General features: G+C 37.7%; 1 protein-coding gene across 1 annotated transcript; it reads right to left on the bottom strand.

The window, feature by feature from the left end:
* Positions 347-838, bottom strand: LOC107632995. Its single transcript, XM_016336629.1, has one exon. The coding sequence runs from the start codon at positions 836-838 to the stop codon at positions 347-349; it is 492 nt and encodes a 163-aa protein (XP_016192115.1).

The following is a 12,378-nucleotide window of genomic DNA, read 5'->3' as shown; positions in this document are numbered from 1 at the left end:
CGTAAGGGTTCGCATGGCTTCTCTTCTCCTTATTATGCTTCAGCCTGATTCTACTGATTGAGGAAGAAGAGAGGTTTTAATTCATTTAGTTGCTGGGCCGGTTGGGCCCACGGGCCCGGTTTGGGTCCGGTTCAACCAGTTCAGCCAGTTCGATCCAATCTTGGACCGATTTCTTCGAAATTAGTGTCAAAATTATCGTTTCGATGAGCTCTACCCTAATTTGATATAATATTCACGTTTCTAATCTTTCTTATTTAAAGCTAATTTATTGACTAATTATCTACTAATTTAACCGGAGTTTACATCCTACCCACCTAATAAAGAATTTCGCCTTCAAAATTCAAATTCAATTACCTGAAAAGAGATGTGGGTAGTCCTTTCGCATATTTGATTCGAGTTCTCCAGTGTGTTCCTTAATACCAGCTCGACTCCACATTACTCTTACCAATAATATTCCTCTCCTATGTAATCGTTTAATGCTGGTGTCTTCAATCCTTACCGGAATTATTGGAAGTGTTAGATCTTTCCTTACTTGAATCGGTTCCGGTTCCAGAACATGACTTGCGTTAGGAGTATATCTCCGAAGCTGTGACACATGAAACACGTCGTGCAAATTTGAAAGACATAATGGTAAGGCAATTCTATAGGCTACCGGCCCAATTCTCTTCAGGATCTCAAACGGTCCAATATAACGGGGATTTAATTTCTTAGTCCTAATAGCTCTTCCCACTCCAGCGGTTGGTGTAACTTTCAGAAAGACATGTTCTCCTTCTTCAAACTCCCAAGGCTTTCGCCTCTGATCAGCATAGCTCTTGTGGCGGCTTTGGGCTATAAGCATTCGGTTACGAATCTTCTTTATCTGTTCAGTAGTTTCAGCTATCATCTCAGGCCCTAACAAACTTCTTTCTCCAGTTTCATACCAACACAACGAAGATTGACATTTTCTGCCATACAGAGCATCATATGGAGCCATTCCAATGCTTGCATGATAGCTATTATTATAAGCAAATTCTATTAATGGCATATACCGATCCTAGCTCGTAGGCTGGTCCAAAACACAAGCCCTTAGCATATCCTCCAAGGTCTGAATAGTTCTCTCTGACTGACCATCTGTCTGAGGGTGATACACAGTACTCAAGCTTAACTGAGTCCCAAATGCACGCTGAAAAGCTCCCCAGAACCTTGATGTAAAACAAGGATCCCTGTCAGATATAATGGTAGAAGGCACGCCATGTAACCTAACAATCTCTTTGATATACATTTGAGCCAATTCCTCCATTGTGCAACTTATTCGGATAGGAAGAAAGTGAGCTGATTTCGTCAGTCGATCCACAACCACCCAAATAGTGTCACAACCAGACCGGGTTCTAGGCAAACCTATCACAAAATCTATTGCGATACTCTCCCATTTCCATTGTGGAATCTCTAAAGACTGAAGGGTCCCTGATGGTCTCTGATGCCCAATCTTAACCTTCTGACACGTTAAACATTTAGATACGTGCAATGCCACATCATTCTTCATACCTGGCCACCAGAACATCACTTTCAGATCCTGATACATTTTAGTACTCCCTAGATGAATTGAAAATCCGCTCTTATGAGCTTCCTTTAAGATACTCTGTCGTAGGTCTCTAATATCTGGCACAACAATCCGGTTCTTGAACCTCCACAAACCATCCTGTCCTTCTGACACTCTCCACTGTTTTTCCTGTTCAACTGCTGGTAATACCTTACGTAATGCTTCACTGTCTCGATGAGCCTTCAGAAATTGTGATTTAAAATCACTTGAAATCTGCAACTGACTCAAACACAAAATTTCAGATTCTTCTCTAATTCCCAAATTCAAACCTTGAAATGCCCTTAGTAATTCTTCTTCCCGTAGCATCATCCAAGCTGCATATAAAAACTTCTAACTCAAAGCCTCCGCCACAACGTTCACTTTTTCTAGATAATAATTCAATTCAAAATCATAATCTTTCAGAAGCTCCATCCACCTCCTCTGACGCATATTCAACTCTTTCTGCTAAAAAAGATACTTCAAACTTTTATGGTCTGAGAAAACATGAAATTTAACGCCATAGAGGTAGTGCCTCCAGATCTTTAAAGCAAACACAACAGCAGTAAGTTTTAAATCATGTGTCGAATAGTTCATCTCGTAGCCTTAATTGCCATGAGGCGTATGCTACAACATTCTGGTGCTGCATTAGAACGCACCCCAAGCCCTTCAACGATGCATCACAGTACACTTCAAACGGCTCACTTGGTTCAGACAATACTAACACGGGTGCAGTAGTCAATCTGTGCTTTATTGATCAAAAACTGTCTTCACACTTTGGGTCCAAATAAAAAAGCGTATCCTTCCTAGTCAACTTAGTTAAAGGTAAGGCGAGTTATGAAAGTCCCTTAATGAATCTCCGATACTATCCCGCCAAACTTAGGAAACTTCTAATCTCTATTACTGAAGTTAATCACTCCCATTTCATCACTGCTTCTACCTTAGCAGGATCCATGGCTATTCCCTGCTTACTCACCATATGACCGAGAAACTTTACCTCACTCTTCCAAAACTCGCATTTAGATAACTTAGCGTATAACTTCATGTTTCTCAGAATTTGTAATACAGTTCGTAAGTGATCAGCATGCTCCTCTTCAGTCTTAGAATAAACAAGAATATCATCAATGAAGACAATAACAAACTTGTCCAAATACAGCCAAAAAATCCTGTTCATATAATCCATAAATACTTCCGGGGCATTAGTTAACCCGAAAGACATCATTGTATACTCATAATGACCGTAACGTGTCCTGAAAGCAGTTTTCGGAATATCCTCGTCTCTAACTCTTATCTGATGATACCCGAATCGCAGATCAATCTTAGAAAACACACCAGCACCTTGTAACTGATCCATTAGGTCATCGATTCTAGGTAACGGATATTTGTTCTTCATAATGTTCTTATTCAATTGCCGATAATCAACACACAAGCGCATACTCCCATCCTTCTTCTTTACTAGTAATACTGACGTTCCCTACGGAGAAACACTTGGTCAGATAAAATACTTACCCAACAGATCCTCTAGCTGAGCTTTCAGTTCAGCCATTTCTAAAGGTGACATCCTGTAAGGAATAATCGAAATCAGACCGGCTCCAGGCACCAACTCAATTGCAAATTCAACTTCCCGGTTAGGTGGAAATTCATTAATATCATTCGGAAACACATCTGGAAATTCACATACAATCATAATCTGCTCTAAGCTCTGATCATCACCTGATACTCCCGCAGTTAATAACAAAATACCCTGACATTCAGTTCCAGAACATTTTACTATCATAGAGTTCAAATAGTAACTATTCACCACAATCGGCGCTTCTGACCCTTCCGGCATAAATTGTACTGACTTCTCATAACAATCAAGCAAAACATGGTTCTTAAATAACCAATCTCCCGACTATCACAGCGTCACCTGCCTACAGGATACATTGTGTCCCCTGTCACCAATACTGAGCCTCACTTTGCAGTTGATAAGTTCCAAATTCAACCCATTGCTTGTCAGGAACCTGTTGGGCCTGCAACGACCGTTCCATAGCTTGAATCCAATTATCTGTGTCAGTGGGATTTGAGGTTCCCCTGAAGGTCGGAGGGTAAACTTTCAGAATATATCAAGTGTCATAGGACCGTCCTCATCATTATTGTTCCCATGATTACCCTGATTTATCTGATTACCCAGTGCCTCAGTTGTTGCCTGCATAGCCACAACCATATTTCCCAGAGCAGCCATAAAGTCTAATGGACCATTTCCTACCGGGCAAAGAGTAACGGTACTTATTCTATCTCTATCTCACCCGCGACCGCATCTGCGAGTCGACATCTGGTTCTCATACACATTAAATAAGTGATATTAAGTTGATCAGTCTTAATATCGCAAGTCTAATGCTTTAAGTTCCAAATACATGCTCACAAACGTTTATGCCATATATATCAGTCAGATATCCTAATAGCACATAAACACATATACAGAGAATGCACAGAAGCACAATCAGTCCGTCTTTCAGGCTCTATAGGAACGAACTGCTCTGACGGAGAAGTTACGGGACTTTGAGTTTTACCATAAGGGTTCGCATGGCTTCTCTTCTCCTTATTATGCTTCAGTGTGATTCTGATGATTGAGGAAGAAGAGAGGTTTTAATTCATTTAGTTGCTGGGCCGGTTGGGCCCACGGGCCCAGTTTGGGTCCGCTTCAATCGGTTCGGTCCGTTCAGTCCAATCTTGGACTGATTTCTTTGAAATTAGTGTCAAAATTCTCGTTTCGATGAGCTCTACCCTAATTTGATATAATATTCGCGTTTTTAATCTTCCTTATTAAAATCTAATTTATTTTCTAATTATCTACTAATTTAACCGGGGTTTACAGGACATCCCATGTGTCAACAACAACATATTGTCACAAAGCATTAACTTCAACATTATGCATGCCAATAATTTGAGCATAGAACACCTTTAAAGGAGTTGCCTGTACCCCTATTACAAGGTATCTGACATAAATGGTTGATATTTTTACTTAAAAATACCTTTCATGCAAGATAAAAAAAAAATTATATTCAAACTTTTTACCATAACACTTGTGTAAACCTGCTTATTTTTGTCAACAATCTTCATTGTTGTATTTATAGTCATTGTTCCTGCTTTAACACTTTGCTGCCCCAAGTAATTAAACGAACATGTCATGTGGAATTAGAGAAAATATGGATTATGGTTGATATTATACCTGGCTATTTAAACATATTAACATTAACTATGTTTAAGGACACAAAACACCATGCATGTTATTCGATCTCCAGCTCACTCCCACTACCATGCCAAAAAGCATTCAACAAGTGTAACTCTATGACGCCACATATTGAGTCCATCTTCACATACCATCAACCATGTTCAATCATCCCAGCTAGCATCGAATACATTTCTACTCCCAGGTCAAAGTGCTAATTTTCTTCCATTCTTATTCAATGTTATTGAATAATTCTTATCCATATTCATGTTACTGTGTTAGCATAATCATAATAATAAAGAAATTCATTGAAGGTCTATAACTTTTTAGGTGTGACCACTTTTCACAATCTTATCTCAAATAAAAGTGCAAGTGTGCAACTCATGACGTTGCTCCAGGCCATTCTAGGCATCAAACTCCCAGATGGCAGTCTCTAAGTGCATCTTGGCCTGACACAATCAATTTAGAATCAATCCCTATGCATAACACCACCACATTTCATACAAATCAAGGTTGTGAGAACCGAACCGGTCAACGAACCGATAGAGTAACTGGTTCACTAGTTTAGTGGTTCGACCGGGTTCAACCAGGGTTCAACTGGTTTAATTAAATGTTAAATAAAATAATTAAAAATTAAATATATAATTTCAAATATTAAAAAAAAACATAATCAATCATCAATAAAACCACATGTTTTAGTCTATGCCAACATTGTTCCAAGCAGGTACTTCATGGCTACAAAGGGTCTTTATGGATGCTCCAATCTCAGTTGACAACAAAACCACCATAGCAATATTCCAATACAAAGGCATCTCAAATACTGATCCTTTCTCTTCCTCAACTTCAACTTTCTGCTAGAAATGACTCAGCTTTTGCACAGAATCTCAACAAGAAACTCAGAAGCCTAAACTTTGATCAATACCCTGCTCTTGTTCCTCTCAAAGCTAATAGAAACCTCGTCTACACTAGTAAAACTCAGCAAACTCCACAAACTCCACAAACTGTATGAAGGTACATCCAATGTAAGACCCAGAATCTTTGAAAAGTCTTTTTATGATCAAGTCTCAAATCATATAGTTATTTATAGCCTTAATTTCAGAAATTATTTTATTAAAGATAATTAAGGCAAGTTTTGATTTATTGAATTTGAGATAAGTTATGGTTATTATCCAATTTCACAATTATTGGATTATTTTCTATATTCAGAGTATAAAGTTGGTAGTTGCAAAATAATAAGGATTTCTATATGATTTGAATTAAATAATTAATATTTTCAATATTAATACTGCTACTTTGGAAAATAAAGGATTTAATTATACTACTCCTAATTATTTGATTTGGATATTTTATTGAAAATAATTTGTGAAATTGGTGAGCAAATAGTATTTTCTATATATAATTAGTGTTGGATTTAATTTGGATTTCAATTATTATATTGTTTCCAATTTTTAATTGAAATTACTAAACTAACCCTATCCCTAATTTTCACCCAACATTTTACCCTTTCTCCCTAACCCTCAGCCGCACCCCCTACCCTGTTTCTCCCCTCTCACCCCAATGATCACACACACAGAGAGAACGGGGGAGGAGCTCAGAAAAGGAAATCAGAGACGCGAGGGGGAAGAAGGTCGCGCCGGAGTGCTGGGCTTCGCCGCTACCATCTCGTCACAATCGCCATCCAGCCGCCTCGCCACCACCGACGCGTCCTGCCGTCGCCGCCACCATGAAGTCGCAGATCTAGCCTGAGTAAGAGAGAGAGAGGTCGAAACGGAGAGCTAAGCGAGGAAGGGGGTGGTCGTGGGTCGTCGTTGTCGGGGCTTCCGTCATGTCTTGCCGCTCGCCGACGCCAACCGATGGAGGAAGTGCAGCGCCGCCGCGGGTCCATTACCGTTGAACTCGAAGGAGGAGGAAGGCCGCCCAGTCACACCGAGCAGGAGAGACAGAGTTGAGGCGAGCTGGGAGTCTGACCACCAGGCATAGCAATAAATTGGCTGGTTCTGAATTGAACCGTGAGCCGGATGGCTGAGATGGATGGTGATCCATGGTTGAGTATAAATGCATGTATGCAATTGAATGAATTGTGAACTTAAGCCGGATGGCTGAGATGAATGTTGTATGCGAGTATGCTTGTGTTTTCTCTCTGGTTGTAAGGGTGACAGGGCACCGATACCCTCTAATGGCGACAGGTCACAGATACCCTCTAATGGCGACAGGGCGCAGATACCCTCTAATGGCGACAGGGCGCAGATACCCTCTAATGATAATAAAGCGTATGTGTATATATATATGGAAGTACTCTTTATGAGCTTTTGTAAGTTGTATGGTATTTGTGGATGTACGTTATCGAACGAAAGTATTTTTGGGAACGGTATTGCGGTTTAAAGTTTTAAACAGGCTCATATTCTAGTATTAAATAATATAAGTGTCGTCGTAAAGTCCGAGCTATCAGAGTCGCGCAGCCGGAAGCGTGAGCTTTGGTAGTTAGGGTGTTACATTATGGTATCAGAGCAGTCCTTCCTGTAGAGCCTGAGGAATGGACCGACTATGCTTTAGTTGCATACTCTGAGTGTTTGTCATGTATTAGGTCTTGTCGAATGACGAGAATTAGAGCTTTATGCACATGACAGTCTATTGATTAACGCTGTTAGTCTTGCATTGCATAATTCTTGGTATAAAGTTTGGCCGGCTTAATACTAGTGAATTATGTATATGAAAGCACTGATAGCTTATCATAGATGAAATCCGAGTTTTGAGTAAAGCGAATCGCGGGTTTTGGAAAAGTTGGAAACTATTTCTCGAGGCTATTCAGTTGTGTGTCTTGAATTTTGTTCGAGTCGACCTGTTCTTTTATATCCTAACTTGAAGTTCTTGTTTGCTAGTCCTTTTTGAAAAGTAGTTTGATTTTTCAACTATATTCCTCTATCCATATGCATTCTTGTTTGACCTTAAGTGCATATGCTGGTTTAAGATCCTTGTTGCATCTATCTTCCTCTGTTTGAGTTCTTCTTGATTCAAGTATTCTTTGATATAGTCTTGAACTTGTCTTAATGTGCTGTGACTTTTAACTCTGGGTTCCGAGTTCATTCTTAGAGAACTTGTTGATTCAGTTTTCCTCTTATTTGACAGTGATTACAGCTAATTTTGAGATTTTTATAAAAATTGTTGTTGACTAGATATACACTTATCTATATGTGGAACTTTGGAAATTTCTTATACAGTTTAACAACTATTTATTTCTAATACATCACCTGTACTTTTACTGGTTTGCGGAACTGCATTTACTTCAAATACAATTTGACCTTCTAGTAATTTTACTATAGTGCCAACGCACATCTTCATTTGATTGTGTATTTGGGGTATTTTTCAAAATTCTGGAAAGAAAGGGGATTATAAATGTTATACACGCTTGTTTGAATATGGACTTTGGAAATTTTTGAACAAGCATTTGATTTCTCTTCCAAGTTTTATGATTGCTTTTGGTTGAGTTGTGCACCTAGTTATCCTTCTAAAATATTTGAGGAGATATTTTAGCCTTTAGCCAAGCTTGTGTGCACCTTGTTTTTTTTTAAATTCTACATGGTCTGTTTCAACATGAAATTGTATTACAGCAAAGCCACGTTTATACTTTTGTTACTCTCTTGAAGAATGTTTATTACTTAACTTTCTTCTAAGCTGCGAAGTGATATTCCTGCAAGTTTTCGATTCTTTTATGAATAATATATTCGGAAGTGTTTTTAATCGTGCTTTTGAAGTTCTGTGAGTTTTGTCTTGGGTTTGAGAGATTCTTCTCTATAAACCTCATATTTCTTCGACTCAGCTTGAATTTGTTTCAAACTAATGCGCTGATTCTCCTTCCTATTGATCCTATTGAATTTCCTTGATCCAAGGATTATCTTGAAGTTGTCAATTGAATTGAGTCTAGCAAACTTCATTTCTTGAGTGTCCTTGTTTATTTGGAATTGGATACATTCTCTCAAGTATTACCCTTGACAATTGCCTCTCCGTTCTAAATCTGGTATCCTTCTGAATAGACTCAAGAATTGTTTTGATATCACGTGCGACTTGTAGACATAGTAATGCGATGCATTAGTTCTTTAAGACATGATGTGTGTATACGGAAGTTGAAGCGGTAGGTGTGCAACGTTATGAGTTGTGGGCGTTTTGTTCCTTGTGAACGGGTTTGCGGTTGTAAGGCTTGTGATCGAGTATGGGATTGTAAAATGCTTGATGGAGTTGGAAAGTTGAAACCTTGAGGTAGATATGAGATTAGTGTGCGAATATTGAGCACATCGTTTTAACTCCATCCTGTTTTATAGCCTTTGATGCTTTGCCCTACTATCACATGATTGACCCATGTTATCTTTTGTATCGAGCCTACCTTGTAACGTTTGCTTTGCAATCACACTCCTACCTTTACATCCTTATGCTTATGACAATCAAAGTATTTGAAAATCGTATATATGTTTATATGTTGAGATATTTTACTTCTTCCATAAATGTGTTCAAGGGTGAACTATTATGGAATTTCTTTCGTTTTGTATCAATTTTCGAGGGCAAAAATTTTTATAAGGTGGGTAGAATGTAAGACCCAGAATCTTTGAAAAGTCTTTTTATGATCAAGTCTCAAATCATATAGTTATTTATAGCCTTAATTTCAGAAATTATTTTATTAAAGATAATTAAGGCAAGTTTTGATTTATTGAATTTGAGATAAGTTATGGTTATTATCCAATTTCACAATTATTAGATTATTTTCTATATTCAGAGTATAAAGTTGGTAGTTGCAAAATAATAAGGATTTCTATATGATTTGAATTAAATAATTAATATTTTCAATATTAATACTGCTACTTTAGAAAATAAAGGATTTAATTATACTACTCCTAATTATTTGATTTGGATATTTTATTGAAAATAATTTGTGAAATTGGTGAGCAAATAGTATTTTCTATATATAATTAGTGTTGGATTTAATTTGGATTTCTGATGTGAGAAAATGTGTATTTGGTGATTGTATCGGCCTTATGTATTATTTGATTGACTCGAATGTTTATGAATGTTGGTTTGGCTGAGTTGTTGTGCGGCTTTGTGAAATGTAATGTTTTGATGCTGATTCTTTAAATATTTGAAATCTGAGTTTAATCCGTTGAGGATTGATTTGAATTGAATTGATTATTTTGATGATGTGAAAGATAGAATACCCTTGAAATTCAGCCTGGGTTGCTTTAATTGATTTGGTTTTGATAAATTATTTATTGCTGAAATGATTCTTTAAAGCTTTGGAAATGAGTTAAATCGGTTGATATTGAGTTGACTTTGAAATGGTTTTCTCGAGATATGCCACTGAGGCGACTGTTGGAATTTAGCTTGCTTTGAATTGGTTACCTATGTGATTAATTGCTAACTGTTCTACTTGTAATAATTGTTTGTTTGTGCTTGAACTTCCTATCTGTGTTTGCATCTAGGACTCTGTTGGATTGTGGTGATTGGTTGTTGGTTGGATTGTTTGGGCCTAGGGCCGTGGTTGAATTGAGATGGACCGATGTGATGTTCTCACCCCCCTACATTTTTCCCCTTTCAGGATATGGGCGCAGAAGTCACGAAGAGTTTATTTAGTTGTGGTTGAAATGCTCTGTATTGCTTTAGACTATTATTTGTACCCTCGCCTTTATCTTGAGATATTCTGTAAGAGGGATAGGAATTGTATTGTCTAATGCTTGTAATATTATTTATATATATATGTGTATATATATATGGATGTACTCTTTATGAGCTTTTGTAAGTTGTATGGTATTTGTGGATGTACGTTATCGAACGAAAGTATTTTTGGGAACGGTATTGCGGTTTAAAGTTTTAAACAGGCTCATATTCTAGTATTAAATAATATAAGTGTCGTCGTAATGTCCGAGCTATCAGAGTCGCGCAGCCGGAAGCGTGAGCTTTGGTAGTTAGGGTGTTACATCCAACATAAGATACTATCTTATGTAACTTTGCTACCCTCACTCGAAGTATATAAAAACTTTAAGTCGCCAGGAGAATGCCTTCAAATCGTGCATATGGCTCCGAACTTTTTGACTGTATTGCTCCAAAGTATGTGCCTGCTCAATTACTAAACCAGCAAACAATAACCTCAGTAACCAAATCATGAATAGAATAACAAATTAAATAAATTAATAACCTCAGCAAACACTTACTAAACTAACAAACAATAACCTCAGCAAACAATAACCTCAGCAACAAAATCATGAATAGAATAACAAATAGATTAATAACCTTAGCAAACAAGTACTAACCCAGCAAAAAAAATCATGAACACTTGAACATAAAATCAGAACAGAAAAAAATAACCTCAGCAAACAATAACCTCAGCAAAAAAAATCATGAACACTTGAACAGAAAATCAGAACAGAAAATAAAAAAAATGGAACAGAGCTGGAAGCAGATGCCGAGGAGATGGCTGCGAAGTGCGAAACATGGAACACAGTATTACTTACCGGCGGCAAGCAACGGCAACGACAGAGGACGTGACACCGGCGAACACAGAGAAGCGAGCTCCGCTATGACAACGACGCGGTGGGGCTGCGGTGATCAAACCCGTCGCTATGGTGGCTGCGGGATACGGTGGCGGCGGGCTGTAGTGGCGGCGCGATTGGTGGCTGCGCGATCCTCAGAGAAGAGAGGAGAGATGAGTTTGGGAAGAAGATGGATTACGGCCTTACAGGGATTGATTTAGGTCTTTGGGATTCACTTCAGTTTTTCCGTTTTTCACTTTATCCATTTTTTTAAAAAAAAAAAAAGATAAAACGGCGCCGTTTGGAAGTTTTATTTCGAACCGGAAACTCTCCAAAAAATCAGACGGTTTTACCAGTTCACTGGTTAACCACCGGTTTGACCGATTCCGTAACCAATTTTCTACCAGACGGTTTATAAACTCACCCGGACCGGCTTGGTAACCGATTCTCGGTTAATCGAATTGAACCTGCCAGTCCAGTTTGGTTTTCAGAACTGTGATACAAATAGAGGTAATAGATAATTATTGCTTTTGAAATAGTGTAATGAATTATCTCCCAATGTGTATATGCCTTTCAAAATGGATTTGCACCTTTTACATCAATAGAATTATTTTCTTCAGACCCTATAGGTCATCCAAATACAGTCAATAGAAATAATACAAGTGAGTATGAGACTAACACAATTGGTAATTTCACTTTTACTGAACATTAAAATCCTATAGTGGCTACTTCAGGTAATAGAATAAAAAATTTGTTTGATTATATTATTTGTTGAGTTTGAAGAATTAACAACATAGTATAGATGATGACTAAACATTATTATTGGATTAAAAGCCAATTATATTTATGACTTGTTTGTTTAGTATGCAGGAAATTAAACTAATCAACATTGGCCCAAGAAGCACTACCACAAATATGGGCTTTAGCAATGCCAAAATTTGTAACGCCTTAAACCGTTCTCTTAGATGGTTTTAGACAACGGTTTTTTAAAGTGTTACTATTGAAGTTCAATTTTTCATTACGCTATAGCAACAAAATAAAATCATTCTCTTTGACTATTTTAAAGAACGGTTTTATAACCGTTACAATGATTTGTTTTT

The sequence above is a fragment of the Arachis ipaensis genome, chromosome B03, assembly GCF_000816755.2.
Source record: "Arachis ipaensis cultivar K30076 chromosome B03, Araip1.1, whole genome shotgun sequence".
In the NCBI taxonomy this organism is placed as follows: Eukaryota; Viridiplantae; Streptophyta; class Magnoliopsida; order Fabales; family Fabaceae; genus Arachis; species Arachis ipaensis.
Note: the sequence above shows the minus strand (reverse complement) of the source record. Positions and strands in the feature narration are given on the sequence as shown.

Coding starts and splice junctions, on each gene's coding strand:
- LOC107632995 (XM_016336629.1), bottom strand. CDS start 838: ATGCTTATAGCCCAAAGCCGCCACAAGAGCTATGCTGATCAGAGGCGA.